The sequence below is a fragment of the Mesoplodon mirus genome, assembly GCF_964341445.2.
Source record: "Mesoplodon mirus genome assembly, chromosome: 12".
Taxonomy (NCBI): domain Eukaryota; kingdom Metazoa; phylum Chordata; class Mammalia; order Artiodactyla; family Ziphiidae; genus Mesoplodon; species Mesoplodon mirus.
In genome coordinates, this window is record NC_138988.1 from 45480634 (window position 1) to 45497924 (window position 17291).

Sequence of the window (17291 nt, forward strand, 5' to 3'; positions counted from 1 at the left end):
TGAGGCATGTGGGATCTTCCCGGACCAGGGCTTGAACCCAGGTCCCTTGCATTGGCAGGTGGATTCTTAACCACTGCACCACCAGGGAAGCCCGATTTTGGCCATTTTTAAGTGTACACTTCACCTTGTTTTGCACACATCACCTCTGTAAATCTCCAGAACTTCATCATCTTCCCCAGATGCAACTGCACCCATTAAACACAGATTCCTCTTCCCCCCTCCTCCAGCCCCTGGCAGCCACCTTTCTGCGTTCCGTCTCTGAATTTGATTCCTCCAGCCCCCCATAGGAGGATTCAGTGTCTGTCCTTTTGTGACTGGCTTGTTTCACTTGGTGTAACGTCCTCAAGGTCCATCCATATTGTAGCTTATGTCAGAATTTCCTTCCTTTGTAAGGCTGAATAATATTCCATTGTACATATCTACCACATTTTGTTATCTGTTCATCCACTAATGGACCCTTGGGTTGCTTCTACATTCTGGCTATTGTGATAATGCTACTATGAATACGGTGTACAAATATCTGGTCAAGTCCCTGCTTTTACTTCTTTTGGGTATATACCTGGAAGTGGAATTGCTGGATCATATGGTAATTCTGTTTAACTTTTCAAGGAACCTGGTTATGCATGTTAACTTTTCAAGGAACCTGGTTATGCATGTTTTTAACTTTATCAGATATGTACTATAAACACACTTATGTATTTTGCACTTCAGATTTTTTGGATTCCGGTCTTATTTTTAATCCCATATGGGAGATTACTTGTTTGAGGGTCATGACAGAATTTTGGTTCTCCAAACATGCTGTCAAACCGTTTACTGCAAGTGTCGTTCCAATTTCCACCAGCTCCATCTGTTTAAACACTAATTCAGCTGTGAGCACATTAATTACAATCACACTGACACTGGCTATTTTCATGTAAATATTTTCGCCTGGTAATTTAATAAGTATAAGATATATAATATGTACGCTTTTAAGAGAAATTATCAAGAAAATTGGAAAACCAAAGTATTTTTTTCCTATTTATTTCCTAGTAAAACAAATTCAAATGAATATTAATCCACCCCACCCCACCCCATTTTTTGAGCATTTTCCTGCAGGTTTAACTCTTAAAATTAACACATTAATTTTTCCTTTTAAAATAAAATTTCTGTGCAGTTCTAACTTTATGTCTTAGTGTTAGAGTCAATCTATCTTGTAATGTGGTATCGTCTGCTTTCTGTGCCCAGCCCATTGGAGTCACTATTTCTGCAAAACACTGCGATCAGTTTGACTTCCGGGGGCCTCCATAGCAGGGTCCTTCTGACTTTGCTTTGTCCCGCCTCTTCCTGCCCTCTTGTTGCACAACACGCTGGCGAGTCTGAGTGGACGGGGCCACATTCAGTTGCACAAGGTGGTGCTTCAGCCTCGTGTTGGAGACCCTGCTTGTGAAGGCGGCCGCTGGGCGGCTCGACCATCTCCGTTTGTGCCGCTGTCACGGGGAGCTGGTGTCGTGTGTGATCAAGCCACAGCTCAGAACCTGACACCCCATCTGTGTGGAACTGAACCGGGGTCATTGTTTATCTTTTTTCTTAGAAAGAGTCACTTCTGGTGGCAGGTAAGGCCACGGCCCTTCCAGTGTCAGGTTTTGTTTCTGTCTCTGAATCCTGATTTCCTTGGCCTTTCTGCTTCCAGGCGAGTGTCTCTGGAGACACCGGTTACTGCTCACAGCGAGGCATCGAGGAAGAGAAGAGAAATCTTGTCCCCGTCATGTCCCTGTGGGGCTGGAATGTGAGCAGGAGGTAGTGTGTCGGGAGGTGAACTTAGGATGGTGGGGACAGGAAGGCATCAGGAGTCCTGGCGTCCAGTGCCAACACTGCTCAGCCACGAGACCTCACCCAGGTCCCCGCACCTCTGGCAGGGCCTCAGTGTCCCCTTCTGTAAATGGCAGGGCTGAGAGAGGCTGGCTTGGGTGTGAGCTCACACCGGTCCTGGGGAGGGGTCTGAGAAGTCTCGGGTGGAAGTGGGGAGAAGGCAGGTGCGTGGGAGGGATAGGCGAGGGGACCACGTTGCCCTTTTAGACCATTTGAACGTTGAGCCACAGGCCTTATTTATCAATTTTTTTTTAAGAAAGCAAATTTAGTTAATGAAAATCACAAGGGGCTGTCAACTCTCAAATGTTGATGGGCAAGATCCCCCTGGAGAACTTGATGTAAAAGCCAGCTCCTGGATCCCACCCTCATAGATCCTGGCACAGAAGGCCTGTGGTAGAACCGAAGGAGCATATAAAGAGCCCATTACAGAAGTGCTATCTGCCCCGGGACACCATCACCCCAGACTCAGTTCTCGGGAGGGTCCCCCAGTTCTGCTGAAATGCCCACAAACGAGTGAAGGGAGGAGAAATGCTTTCTTGCAGGTTCCTTCCCTAGGTGATCCTCTCAAGGGGCAGAGAGTAGCAGCGAGTCATGTGTGGATTAGAGTTGGGGGGACGGTGTCGGGGGGCAGGGGTGTGTGTGCAGTGGGCTCAGCCACTTCCGAGTGGAATGACTTGGGCTCCTCGTATAACCTTTGGGACCTTGGTTTCCTGGTTTGTAAATGTGTTCCTGCTTTTCACCCTGCACTGCCTACTGGTTTGTGAGAGCAAGTGAAATGCAAGAATAGATACAAGTGGTTTGTATCATTCAGCAAAATGTTTATTGAGCCTTTACTGGTTACCAGGCAGGGTGCTGGGTAAACAGTGGAGAATGTCAGCCTGCGGGGTGGTCCTGCCGCTTCCTGAGGCTCCTGGTGCGGGGGCCATGCAGTGGACCGTGCCTCGGTCTCACGTCTGTTACTGGCTGCTCTGTGACATTCAGCCACCTCCTCAGCCTCTCTGAGTGCATCCCTCTTCTATTAAATGACGTGGTTGAGCCAGTAATTTCTAGTTCTAAAGGTCCCTTTGTAGTTGGTGAAATCACAACTTTTATGGTATTCTAGAGAATAATTACTAACACTGAGTTCCCCAACAAAGCTTAGGTGAGACTCTTAACTATGTGACCCTATGATAGAGAAGAATTTTCCAGAAGGACGTCTGGCAGATACCAGTTGCAAAGTATCACGTGTGTCCCTGGCACCAGTATGGCCTGTGTGTGAGTCTCTGAGCTCATGCCCTTTAATCCTAATAACTCATGAAAAAGGCGTTGTTTTCAAGTCTGTACAGAATGATTTGCAGGCGGCTGAGTAGGTGAGCTGTCTTGTCTTGTGAAGACTTTAAAACATGGCTGTGGGTTTGCAGTCACTGCCAAGGTTAATGGGTAATGACAGGGGCTTACGGACCCTAGCCAGAAGTTCTTCAAGCACAGGCTGGGGTCACGTTCTTTGCTTGTCACCTTTAGTGTAGTCTGGAACCTTCTCCCAAGGCCCAGAGTTAGACACCAGGATGGGAAACCCCGGCATGCAAACCGGAGGCACATGTGTTTAATTTGACCTCAGGTATTTACAGAATTCTCAACATTTAAAAATCAGGGAATCTTATGTAAAAATACAGATCCCCGCCCTCTCAGAAGGAGTCGGCATATCCAGGTGCTATGGGCCCCCCTCGGTGGAGGCAGGGTGTGCTGGGAGTGGCGGCCACCCCCAGACACAGCCCTTGGTCTGGTGGCTCAGAGACATTTTGGGTAGAAAAAGAGCTTTTCTGAAACCTGATGCCTTTGTTCTACAGATGGAGAGACAAAGTCCCAGATAAACCAAGATAAACCAAGACGTGACTTGCGGGTGACATGGCGAAGTTGGGGGCAGGGCCAGGGCTGGGAGCCCATTCTCCAAACTCCTGGAGCAGCTCTTGCTGCATCCAGGGCTGAGCAGGCGCTTGCCAGCAGGTGGCAGTCGTGGTGCTGGCTGGCCTGCCTCAGGGTCTGGCTTTCCTCCTTCCTCCTTTCCTGTGCCCTTCTGTTCCTCTCTTACTTTGATTTTGCCAGATTTTCTCTGACCAAGCTTTTTCTCTTTGTCCAGCACTGCACTCTCTCCCTCCTTTTATCCTCGCCTCTCCCCCTGCTGTTTTTCCTAGGGTCTCCGGAGCCTGGGGGAGTGTTCAGGATACTGTCCTCCTGTCCCTTGCAGCTCTCTGTTCTCCTGGGCCCAGCGCCCTCAGCTCCAGTGTACAGGCAGAAGGCCCAGAAACCCCAGTGGAGCTACCCCCACCCACCCATCTGGAGGTGGCCACCACTCAGAGCCTATAACTGTGTGGTCCTAGATATGCTGGCTTTTCCCAACAGGCTAGGGATCTGTATTTTTGCATGAGATTCTCTGATTTTTAAACGTTGGACACTAATTTAGAGCTGCAGTCTCTGCTGTAAAATGTTTGCATCATCTGGGGTGCCTGGCAGGTTTCATGAACCTGGCGTGTCACCTTTGCATCAGTGCAAATGCTTAGAAGGAGGGGCCTCCTTCAAGCCCCCTCTGGGGGTTATGGATCTAGCCCAAGTCAGGTGGAGAGTGGACGTAGCTGGACCTACAGCCCCAGACCCTCAGGGCCCACTCCCACCTCCCACAGCCCTCAGTGAAGCCCCCATCCTCGGATAGGAGGACCCGCTTCAAACCTTATGTCTTGGAGAAAGCTAGGAAGGGTTATAGCTCTGAAGAGGTGAAGAGAGGTCTTACGTTCTGCTCCCAGGGTGGTGCTGTAAGAATGCTGGACATTGGATTGGATTTGCGTTTGCTGAGTGGTTGAGGCGCCATTCACTTCCCCGTGGGACTTTCCTCCATGCTGGACGAAGATACTGAGTGAGACTTGAAAAGACCTGGACACTAGATGGCTCCACCTCCCCCATTCTAAAGGCTGGGTGTTTGTCCGACTAGGCTTGCCACCCGTGGCCGATTCTTCCTCCCTTTTTTCCATCATTCATCCAGCGCTTACTGAGCACTTCCTGTTGCCCAGCGTGATGCTGAGGGCTGGGTTAGATGTTAAGGGGTAATTCAGAGCTCCTCCTGAGGGACTCTCTGTTAGAAGATGCATGTAACATTGTAGTGAAATAATCTCTGTACTAGATACATAGCCAGAGGGGAGAGGTCAAGGGAAGCTTGAAATATGGGGTGAATTTGAGTGATATTTTGCCATGGAGTTTGCTGGCAGGGAAGGGCATTCCAGACAGCTAGAACAGCTGGTGTCCAAACCAAGGTTTGTGCAAAAATGTGTTTGGAGGATGGCAAAAAGTTGGTGTGGCTTCACTGAAGGGATCCTTGAGAAGTGGCTTTAATAAGGTAGATGTGTATTTCTTTCTCTCTTAAAAGTCCAAGTGGTAGATGGCCCAGGAGTGCTGCCCCTATCCACTTGTCCAAGGCACCCAGGTTTGCTCTGGTAACCCCCTAGGTGCTGCCTTTACTTATACAGTTGAAGGCGGCTCCAGCACCACCCCATCTCTGCATTTCGACAGTTGGATAGGGTCTGGCTTGGAAGTTCTGTTTACATCCTGTTAACCAGGCATATGGGCAGACCTTACTGCAAGGAAAGATGGCAAATGTAGTTTTTAGCTGCGTGGCCGTGTGCCCAGCCACACCTTTGGGGTGACTTTACCGAAAGAAAGAAGCAGAAATTGGCTATCGGGAAGCAGTCAGTAGGCTCTGTCTTAGGAAAGTGCGGGCTGAATCATGAAGCACTTTATAGGGAGCGGGGAGGTTTTTAAAGCAGGGCAATACTGTGATTTTAAAAGTGTCTTTCACAGATGGAGCCGGCATCCATGGGGCTGTTGTAATTGGCGAAGGAGAGGATGCTGAGCCTAAGTCCACCCGACTTGCCTGGGTGAGCCTGGCCTTTGATGCTTTGACAGGCTGGGGGTCGGTGGGTTCCGGGCTGCTGTTGCTGTCGACCTGCCAGAAGCCATGGACCTTTCGGGGCCTGGGTTCACTCAGGAGGTGGATGCCCTTTGTTTGAGACTTACCCGAGACTACCTAGTATAGCTTGTTAATAGTGTGAGTTGGAGCAGTGGAGAAATGATGACCGTAGAGAGCATTCAAAGGTTCCTTTCCTCCAAGTGAGGCCAGCAATGCCCTTTCACGCACTGAGCTTGAGTAAGCGCCAGGGGAGGGGGTGAGTCGGCAGACAAGCTGCTTCAGTTCTTGGCTTTACTTCCTACGCGCTGGAAGGGAAAATCATCCAGACACCTCCCTGATGTGTCAGTGTGTTTAGTTGGACACCTCTACCATACTTATGAAATCTGTACCTGTTTAGAACGAAAACTTCCCTTTGAGAATAGCCTGGGAATCCCCCAGCATTTCTAGTACTCCCGCCTGGGAGGTGGGCGGCAGATGGCAGAGGGAAGGGCACAGCTTGCAGTCAGACGGCTGAGGCTTCTCATACACAATCTGCCACTTATTTAGCCAGGTGACCTTGCCCTACAAGATATTCCACAGCTCCTGTGAATCTCAGCTTCCTCACCTATAAGTCAGAGCAAATATTATCTACATCGCGGGTTGCCGGGAGGGTCAGAGAATGCACTGAAGGCTCCTGGCTTGGTGCGTGGCACGGTGAAAGCATAACAGGGGAATTCTCAAAGGCTCTCATGTTATGTTTACCCAACCTCAGGCCTCAGATGTGTCTTCTCCATGTGACAGAGGTGGTGTCCCCCTCCACAGGAGGTCCTTGGGGCCCCTAGCTCTGCAGCCAGGGTCAAGGAAAGCTCCCTGGGCAGTCTTTATAATTGTCTCCTAACTCTCTGGGCCTGCCAGGTAGCTGAAAACTTGCTGATGTTTACATGGTGGGTCACATTACGGAAAAATCAAATATTCAGAGTATTTTTAAAAAGGCTTTTTGACACAGCCTCACCTTTGGATACTTGATCTCACTGGTCATCATACGCTTTAAGGAAAACGATACCTCTTGGGCACAAGGACCCACACTGTAAATATGATGACCTTCAGCCCTGGGAACCTGGAAGGACAGGGAAATCTCAGCGTTTGAGCAGCTGCCAGTGTGCTCACAAGTAACACGGTGTTCTTAGAAGGGATTTTATTTTTATTTTTTGGAGTCTGTTGCCTTTCCCACCACCAAATGGCAGTGGCACCAGAAGATTCTAGCCTGTTGTGTGGGTGTGTCACACAGGAATGTGTTGGTACCCTGCCCGTTCTCCTAGGGACAGGCTGGCGTGGCCTTTTGTGGAGCAGATCTATGGTTAGCCAAGAGATGCCATCGTTTGGGTGTCATCCCTCCTTGACCCTGTATCCCCTCAGCCAGATGCTGGTCATTTTATGGTTGTGAGGCCTCACCTCGAGATGAGCTTTGCGGGAACTTACTCCCCACTCGACTGTGAGACGAGGAAATATCTCCTTAGTTAGGAGCTCAGCTGGAGCCTTTTGGAGGGCGTTTTGTCGTTGGCGGGAGATGATAAAGAGATATGGGACATCTTCTTCCTTGAGGTTGGGCTGCTGGCTCTGGCCGAGGGGAGGACATTACTTTGTTCTCCGCAGACCTTTGCAGAGTGGCTGAGCAGCTCCAGCCTGGTGGGGGCTGGCTGAAATGCCAAGTGCGCTGGCTGTGACATTTCCCACATGAGGCAGAGAATCCTGAGCGTTCACATGTCCCCCTCCAGTCCCCAGAGCTCCAAGTAAAATTTGAGATGTCTTTACTTTCCACTTATAACTCTTTCCACAAGCACTTGAAAAGCCATGTGGACTTCCTGAGTCGAAATGTCCTGCAGTGAAGCTTTATATGTTGAATTAAGTAAGAAGGGTTAGCGTGGGGTGGTAGGAGGTTTGCGGGGGGCAGCTAGCAGGTGCTTTCCCTGGGCTCCTGCCCAAGAAGGGGGGAAGTTGGCCACTGAACGCTCTCTTTACCTGTGATTCCATAATTTTTTTGGCTGCCATGCAGCCTTCTTATTAAATACGAAGGAGATGGGGATTTTGGTAAGTCTCTGGCATAGCCCTTCTTCTGGGCAAAGGTGTCCATATTCTTCCTGAGGAAGACAGGTTAATACTGCCTGGTATGCTCAAAACACCATCCTGTCAGGGGGTGGTGGTATTCAAGCTGTGCCTTGATGGAGGGGCACTTGTTGTTTTAATGGCTGGAAGCCCCATGAGGATACAAGCATTGCAAAGGCATTGCCAAGGACCATGACTGTTGCGTTTACCATCATGTCTCCTGTGACTGTGGGACTCAGGATATAGTTGGATGATGATGGATGGATGGATGGGTGGATGGAAGGAAATGCAGGAGGATGAACAGGTGAATGAATGAATTAAACGAAGGCAAGATCTTATCTATGTGGAGACATGGTTTGAATGGTAAAATAGTGGCAGGAAGAAGTTTGGCATATTGGTGAAATTATAACTGGTTTGGCTTAATTGTAGAGTCATTGAGAGAATGGCCAGAGAAAGAGTCGGAAAGAAAGACTTAGCCCAAATGGTGAAAGCACAAGAATTTTGGCTTTACTTCACAGAAAGTGGGCGGCTAAACAAGCAGGAACTATTTCAGGTAGGTCTGGCAGTAAGCATGCATAACTCCTAGTTTCAAGAGTAGAACTTAAATTGGAAAAAGATCTCTGATGTGGCCTCATCTGGCCTCTCTGTGCTGCGGGTAAGTAGCCAAGACACTGGCTGTAGGCCCCAGGATTAGGTCACTAGCAGCGGCGGGGCCACCACCAGGTCGGGCTTTCATCTCTCCATCTTCTCCCCTCCAGACGTGTGCAACAGCACTGACCTTCCGGAAGTTGAGATCATCAGCCTGCTGGAGGAGCAGCTGCCCCATTACAAGCTAAGAGCTGACACCATCTACGGTTATGACCACGACGACTGGCTCCATACACCCCTCATTTCTCCAGATGCCAACATTGACCTCACGACCGAGCAGATTGAGGAGACGCTGAAGTACTTCCGTGAGTGATTCCCCTTTCTTGTGATGCCCTGTCGTCCTTAGCCATGGCCGCACGTGAGCGCCTGTACTGGCTGCTGCATCTTGCAGCCTGCCATCTGTGGAAAGTACTTGAAGAAATGTGGCTGTGGGATTTAGCCCCATAAAAGGCCTTGACTTTGAGTCTTCTGGATAGAAATGTCAGAGTAGTGGGGACAAGTATGAGTTTTCATTTGAACCAGCTTTCTCTTAACCTTATTGAAGAATAGAAAATGCTCCCACGTTTGCAGGGCAGAAATGGAGTCACAGATATGGGGAACAAACATATGGACACCAAAGGGGGAAAGCGGGGAAGGGGGGGTGGCAGTGGTGGGATGAATTGGGAGATTGGGATTTACATATATACACTAATATGTATAAGATAGATAACTAATAAGAACCTGCTGTATAAAAAAAATAAATAAAATTCCAAAAACTAACTAAATAAAAGCTTACTAACAACAGCAAAAAAAACAGATGGGGAAAAAAAAAAAAAAGAAAATGCTCCCAGGGACTTCCCTAGCCAGGGCCAAAAAAAAAATAAGCTCCCATTTCCTTCCATGTAAGTCCTTAGAAACTTGTGTTGGAGAGGAGCTTGTCTGCATTTAAAACCCAAGGTATTGGGAATCTCTAGGCTGCTCAGTATTTATAGGACATAGCCTGAGATATCAAGGCTGCTGATTTCTGTGTGAAAGGCCACTAAGCTGGTTATTTGGGAGAGGCAAGATGTTGCTGCAGCAGCAAACTGGTCCTGCCGTGGGCTGCAGAGCTGACACCTAGTACGGTGAGCAGTACACTAGGTGGGGCTTCTTTCAGTGTGTTTGTGATGACAAGGATGTGAAACTTGATTTTGCAGGTTTGAAAAATATATGATAATTAAAAATATTCATGCCAGTGATATTGCTTTTTTTTTTAGATTGAGGTGTAGTTGATTTACAACACAATGATATTTCTGAGGTTCACTCAAGATGTAATTTTGATGTAATTTTTCTCTTTAGAAATTCATGGCAGCCCTGTGAGATTGGTAAGACCAGTTCTCTTTTGTTTTGACCCTCCTGACTTAAAATTCAAGTTAATTTGAACCTAGTCTAAATTAGTGATGTCACTTTCAAAGTGACATCATTTACATACCCATGTAGCATTGTGTCACCTTAAACAAAAAAAAAAGTACAACAGTCCTGCTTCTACTTAGAGATAACTTGGTTCAAAACCGACTTATTCAAAATAAATAAATAAATAAATAAATAAAAGTGGGGGGGGAAAAACCCCAGCTTATTGTGCATCTGTAAAATTTTCTGTAATTATTTTTGCTAATACAAACCAATCTCCAATACTCTTGAATTTGTGAAATCATTAATAATAAACAAGTCGAACTTTTAAGTTTCTTCTTTAGCACGTAACTGGGCTATTTTCACATTTTCTCTATTAGATATTAGTAAGGAAGGAATTTTGTTTAAATTGGCCTGTGTTTTTATACTTCGTGCAAACCCTACAGTCTCTTTGTGAGCACTGCAGACCATCAGTTTTGATAGGAGTAAAAATAGAATAATCTACATGAGGGCAGATATGAAGCACATTAGACTTGAACTAATGGTCAAGTTGATGCTTCAGAACTTTCGGTGTATCTTGTAGCCTAGAGGAGGCTCATTACAAGTCACTTTTGTTTACTCACGGTATCTGTATGCCCAGGGAGATGTGGTATTCTGTGGAAAACTGTGTCCTGGGTGACCTCCCTGGTAGGTTTCGTATTTGGTTTCTCCAGACTGCTTCACAGTAGAATTCACAGCAGAGTTATTTTTCCAGAAATCCCTGTGTGTTACTTACTCTTCCTTAACAGACCCTCCTGTGATTCTGCAGGACTCCGCTTGGCCATTTCTGCTGAGGGAGGCTCCCGGGTCCCTCACACACACACTGATTAATCACTTACATTCACAGTATGATTGGAACACCACCCAAGGATAATACTTCACTGTTGTCAGAGACCTTTCATATGAACTGGCTCATCTCATCCCTGTAAAATGTCTACAGTTTGGGCCAGGCTGATTTTATTATCAAGGAAATTGAGGTGTGGAGGGCTCGTAGTATTTATTCCATAACACTGATCTATAGCTTCTAAAATCCTTTTAACAGTATACTTGAACAGACATTGTGGCTTGTTATTATTTGTTTGTTTGTTTTGCTTCTAGTGATATATTTAAAGGAGAGAGAGAAAAAAAAATCCTGGTGGATTTGGCAGTACATAACACAAATTATAATAAAATTAGAAAACCAAAATAAACATTGAGCAGAGATTCCGAAATTTCTTAGAGCATGGTTGCCTTCAAGTCTAACCTTAATTCTGTATTTTCTTCTGTGGTACCTGCGCTTAGAGCAAAGTGGGTATTTGCTAAATATCAATTAAATGAATGATCAAGCATTAACTCTTAACTTAAATGCAGCGCCCTCTAGAGCAGGGCTTTCAAATTGAGGTCCTGGGACCCCCAAAGGGTCTGTAGAGAGAAATTGGAGTTCTGTTAACTTGTAAAGGAAAAAAAATTACATCCTTAATTTCATGAACTTCTAACTGAAATGCAGCATTTGCTTTCATTATGAACATAGAAAAAACAAAGCACAGTGGTATTACCAGGGCCTGTGACTTTGTCACCAGTAGAAATCACAGATATTTTCATGTCATGCTACAGAAGAAGCAGATACAGAAGAAATAAGGTGTTTACTCATCACTGCTTTGAAGTTACATTCATTATTAGATGTGCTGATCTTATTTAATGTGCATTGATAAAGAGGCACTTGTACTGCAGACTTCTTTTTGAAGTTTTAATAACTGCATTGAGATACAATTGGTTTCCTATGTAGTCCTCTGTATTTTATTTTATGTCTCTAAATCTTTCTTCTGAGGAGGGGTCTGTGAGCCTTGCCAGACTGGCCCAGGGGTCAGTGGAAGCAGAGGTTAGAGGTTAGGAGCCCTGTTCTGTACCTGGTGTCCTTTTTGGATTTCATCTGTTTGTTAACACGTGTAACCCAGGACACGCCATGGTTCACACCACTGTGACTCACCAGTGTATTAAGTCAGTTGTGAGGTGTGTGGGAAGACAACGTAAACCTTCCTTTCATTTTAGATTTATTTTCTGCATCAATCAGGGCAGTGGTTCTCTTTGGGAATCAGGGTAAGTGGTTCCCCAGGGGGTTCTGACACGCTCCTCTAGGTGAGAACCATTGGACAAGAGGGTCACCTACACCATTGCTACACAGATCAGAGTGGACACCTTGGGTGGGATGAAACTCATCTCCCTTTCCTACATGTCATCCCCCAGAGGAGCGAAACAATGCTTTGCCTTTTAAATCTGGCCCTCACCTGGCTTGTTAAGAAGAGGCAAGAAAGCTTTGGGGTTTCTACCTTTACCAGGTGGTAGAATGACCTTTTCAGACAAATTTCAACAGTCAAGTGGATTTTCACTCCTGTTGAGTCTGAGAAACACAGAAAATGAAAATGACCCACACAGCAAATGTACCCATAAATATGGAGCATTTAGGATTCGATGGTGCAACAGGAAGAAAGGATAGTCTTACTGTGTGCCAGGCACTGTTTTATTTTATTTATTTATTTTTGGCTGTGTTGGGTCTTTGTTGCTGCACGCGGGCTTCTCGTTGTGGTGGCTTCTCTTGTTGCGGAGCACGGGCTATCGGCGCGCGGGCTTCAATAGTTGTGGTGTGTGGGCTCAGTAGTTGTGGGTTGCGGGCTCTAGAGCACAGGCTCAGTAGTTGTGGCACACGGGCTTAGTTGTTCTGCGGCATGTGGGATCTTCCCGGACCAGGGCTCGAACCCCTGTCCCCTGCATTGGCAGGAGGATTCATAACCACTGCGCCACCAAGGAAGTCCCCAGGCACTGTTTTTAATGCTTTACAAGTATCTCATTTAATTCTCACAGTGACCTCTGAATAAAATAGTCTTGCTATCCCTATTCTACAGATGAGGATACTGAGGCCCAGGGAAGTTAAGGAGCTTGCCCCAAATCACACAGCTAGTAAGGTGGGGTGCTGAGTTTCAAACCTAGGTTGTCTGGTCTCACTTTATGTCATAATTAGCCATTCTCTCAGAGAAACTAAATAAGAAAAAAATTCTAGTTTAGGAATAAAACACATTTAGTAAACGTGAAAAAAGCAAACCCTCAGCTTTAGAATATGTCAGTAGCTTATTTATTTATAAAAATGTGTCCGACATATTCAAAATTCATTTTCTTTCACTCAAGGTCACTGTCCCAAGTGAAACTTAGCCTGATGTAGCTTAATTTCAAGATGAGGTTTCCTTCTTCCCTGTGATTTTTGCCCCTGCGTCCTGTGGTCTATAGGTTATGCTTCCCTGAATTCAAGTGGAGATGACTCTGTGTGCTGTAGATTTTTCTAGTCTCATAACATTCAGTGGACAGCAGCCATGAGGGTTGCTGTGTTGGTATGTAGGTAGTTATGGCTCCTTCTGATTCCTTTTCTAAGGGCTGTGCTTTTTGTTAACTTTTTGGTTAAGGAGCATTGGACGAGAGAAGAAATCTCTCTCTGTCTCAAGCGCAAATGATCTGCTGACAACTTCACCTCTGAGTTTATCTGGAACAATCCTTTTCCTAAGAAGAGAAGGTTATGAAGCAAATAAGAGTTTCAAGATATCATCTCACTGTTTGCTTTTGCTGTAAAGTATTATTAATGAGTCAGTCAACAAGTATTTATTGAGTGCCTGGTATGTACCTGTAATCTTTCATGAGCTTGACTTGTTTGAGTTTCAGCTGAGGTTCTCTGGCTAAGGAAGCAAAGACATCTGATTATTGATTTTCTTTCATTATCTAACCAGGGACTTTGCACCAGGTTGGGCCAACACATGATGCCCTTGAGGCCCTCTGTTGGCATCCTGTACTGAGTTGTCTACCTTGCTTGTGTGGGAGGAGTGAATGGGGTCTGGGAACCTGCATGTTAAACCAGCTCCCCGTCCCATTTTAATTTTGTAAAATTTAATTTAAACAATGGCAAAAAAACCAAAGACCGTTGATCTAGTCCAACCATTATTGTACAGCCCATGTCCACTTCATGTTTGAATAGGCCAGAGTCCTCAGCCCAGTGCCTTGTATTAAATCGGTACTTAATAAGTGCTTCTTAAATAAGAGAAAATGGAAAGGCATCTTCTTCAAATTAAAAAACAAGTTTTTCTCCTTTTTTATCTTTTTTTGTAAAAACAAAGCAAAATTAAAAACAACGTATAGAATAGAAAGATCATTTTGTTTCTTGCCCCCTTCCAAAGATTGCCTTCATCTAACTAAAATCGTAAGTGAAACAAAAATAAAGGCACCACAATATGCACTGAGCCTGTGCAAATTAAATGGATAAATAACACACAATGCTGACCTTCTAAAGGGAGGGGTCAAAAGTTATATGAGATGGTGACCTAAGAGAAAACACGGGGTGTGTGTGTGTGTGTTTGCGGGAGGGGTGCCATGTGGAGCACTGACAAACATTGTGGTAGGTGGGGTTGAAAGAAGGAAGGAAAGATAAAAGATGGGAGTCAGGGAGGTTGTACAGGGGATGGAGAAGGGAACTAATAGCCAGAGAAAACATTTCATTATCATTTGCTAACAAAAATAATACTAAAATGTGTACATTATATTTATAAATAGTTGCCAGTGAGTTTCTCTCATGTAAACGCCCACGTACTGGTTGTGTCCTTTCTGCTGCTCTCAAGACCTCAGGCAATTTTGTTTCTAGGTGAGCACCTGAGTGAGCCCTGGAATTGTGCCTTCTCCCCTCTCTTGCTCGCTCCTCATGTGAGCGGGCTCTTCCTCGGGCCCAGTTTCATTGCTTTTAGCTACACAGAGGTCTGCAGGGTCAAAGGTGGAAGCAGAGAAGCCCTGGCCGCACCATCACTCCCCACATGTCAGCGACATGCGGTCAAGGCGCCGCCTCCCCGCCATTCCCCTCCAGGCGTGGACCTGGGCGCCAGGCGTCCGGGAGAATTGAAGGAGCTTATCTCTGAAGGTCCAAAGCAGCCACATCTATGCAGGGTGCTGACCGGGACCAGGAGCCCTGGGCACAGTGTCTGGTGAGCAGGGCAGCCAGCTACTTATCCCAGTGAGCAGATTACCCTGTGACCCTTAGGTCTACTTTGTCACCTGCCACCTGCCAGCTTTTACTCTTTCTCATCATTCCAGATTCCAATGCTGATTTATCTTTGCTTTTTCTTTTAAGAACAGAAATGCTTGGCAAGCAATTCTGTACAGATTGACCGTTTTCCTTTTCATGTGAATCCAGCATGTCTAAGACAAAGTGGGAACGGACTCAGGCGGGAAATTGACATGACAGCTCAGCTTGTAGCCCATCCGCCCCTCCTGGGTGATGGGCTCAGGCCGTAGTGGTTCTGAGGTACGGTTTGTGTTCTGAGCTTCTGGTTTGTGTTTTGAAACCTGTGATGTCTGCTACATGACCTGCTGGTCCCAGGCGTGAGATGCCCTGTGCAGCCCTCCCAGGCTGCAGGAAGCAAACTTGGAACCATGCAACATATCCGAACTCTTGTTTCTTCTCTGTATCCTTCTCAGATGTATGAGTGATTTTAATGAGGACTGCATCCAGGCTGGGGTGCACTTGAGTCTGTAGGTCTCTCTTGGGTGCCGTCTCCTGCCTTTTTTCTGTCCCCACCTTCTCCCTGGAGGTGGGATGGGTGCCTGCTTTTCCTGTGCTTGAAATGAGGTGGGGATGGTTTGGGAGGGGGTAGTTGACAGCAAGCTGTTCGTTAGCAGCCTGCCTTCTGCCACAGGAGCTCAGTGGCTGGTAGTGGCAGTGTTTTAAAAAATTAAGATCAGAAACTCATCTTAATTTGCAGTTATCTGCAGACTCATAATTGCATCAGTAGTAATTTAATCCAAAATTGTTAGCATTTAGTCATTTTTAAAATGTATTGAATAACTTTAAAATTCTTATATGTATATATATATGCATATGAGTCTATTAAATTGTGTATGTGTATATGAATACTTATGTGTTCACACAACTAATAATTAGAAACTCAGAAATTTTATTAAATTCTTTTACACATTTAACTTTGATTACAAGTTTATTTAATTAGAGTCTTCTTAACTTTGCAGACCAAATCTATTAGAGTCTCTTAAATGCTTACAAAAGACAATATATAACTAACTTTGCAGCCCAGGATCTGATCCTCCTCCTACCTGGGGGTAGTTGTGGCCACAACATGAAGTTTTTCTATTCTTTTACCTACCTCCTCATTCCATATGTGGTTGGCTTATTCATAGCCACCCTACTTAGAGAAATGTTCATACAGTGCTTTATAAAAGATATTAGCGCCAGAAACAGAACAGTCATACACACCCGCCCTCCCCTACTTCTTAAGATGGGTTAAAAATGTCTCTCTATTATTTTCCCCTTTCCCTAAGGCAGTATATCAGTTGCCTTGTTCACTCGGTTGCCCTTTTTATTTTCATATTCATTGATATTCATGGCCTTTACAGACTCAACCCGTTTCCTTGAACTGTTATTAGCTATCTTTTCTTTTTGATGTTCGAATTATCACAAGCTGGCTGATGATGTCCTTTTAAGCAGGCTCCTATGCCTTATCACTTCTACCCCAGACCTTCTGGAGTGGTCTTTTGCTTTTGTGCAACATGCTACTGCAGGCCTGTCTTGAATTTTCCTGCCGAAAGACGTGGAATCAGCAACTCTCCAAGGAGCCCTGTTAAGTTTTAACCCATATCTGAGCACCAGAATGTTGATGTGCTGGGGATGGGTGGAATAGTGTCCTAGTTGGGCCGCTTTCTTGACAGAGCTGGCAATACAGGCCTACCTCGTTTTGTTGTGCTTTGCAGATTACTGCATTTTTTACAAATTGAAGGTTTTTTAACGAACAAATCTGTCAGCACCATTTTTCCAACAGCATTTGCTCACTTTGTGTGTCTGTGTCACATTTTGATAAATCTCTCAATATTTCAAAAGTTTAAATTATTATTATATTTGTTATGGTGATGTGACGAGTGATCTTTTTTTTTTTTTTTTTTTTTTTTTTTTTGCGGTACGCTGGCCTCTCACTGTTGTGGCCTCTCCCGTTGTGGAGCACAGGCTCCGGACACGCAGGCTCAGCGGCCATGGTTCACGGGCCCAGCCGCTCCGCGGCATGTGGGATCTTCCTGGACCGGGACACAAACCCGTGTCCCCTGCATCGGCAGGTGGACTCTCAATCACTGCGCCACCAGGGAAGCCCGTGATGAGTGATCTTTGATGTTACTGTTGCCAAAAGATTACCACTTGCTAAAGGCTCAGATGATGGTTAGCATTTTTTTTAGCAATAAGTTATTTTTAAATTAAGGTATGTACATATTTTTAAGACATAATGCTATTGCACACTTAATAGACTACAGTATAGTATAAACATAATTCTTATATGCACTTTGAAACCAAAAATTTCATGTGACTTGC

At 45.6% G+C, this 17291-nt stretch overlaps 1 protein-coding gene across 10 annotated transcripts in view; it reads left to right on the forward strand.

The window, feature by feature from the left end:
• Positions 1 to 17291, forward strand: part of TRAK1 (trafficking kinesin protein 1) — a 106347-nt gene that overhangs the window by 18965 nt on the left and 70091 nt on the right. For 8 of the 10 annotated variants that reach the window (XM_082638159.1, XM_082638160.1, XM_082638148.1 and 5 more), the window contains exon 2: positions 8623 to 8817. Coding sequence is in view for 4 of the 10 variants with exons in the window: in XM_082638150.1 (XP_082494276.1) it covers positions 8623 to 8817 (195 nt within the window). In the remaining 6 variants the exon portion in view is untranslated. Of the gene's footprint in view, positions 1 to 1274; positions 1593 to 8308; positions 8418 to 8622; positions 8818 to 17291 lie in introns of those variants that run through there. The other 2 variants (XM_082638156.1, XM_082638161.1) reach the window with 2 other exon arrangements.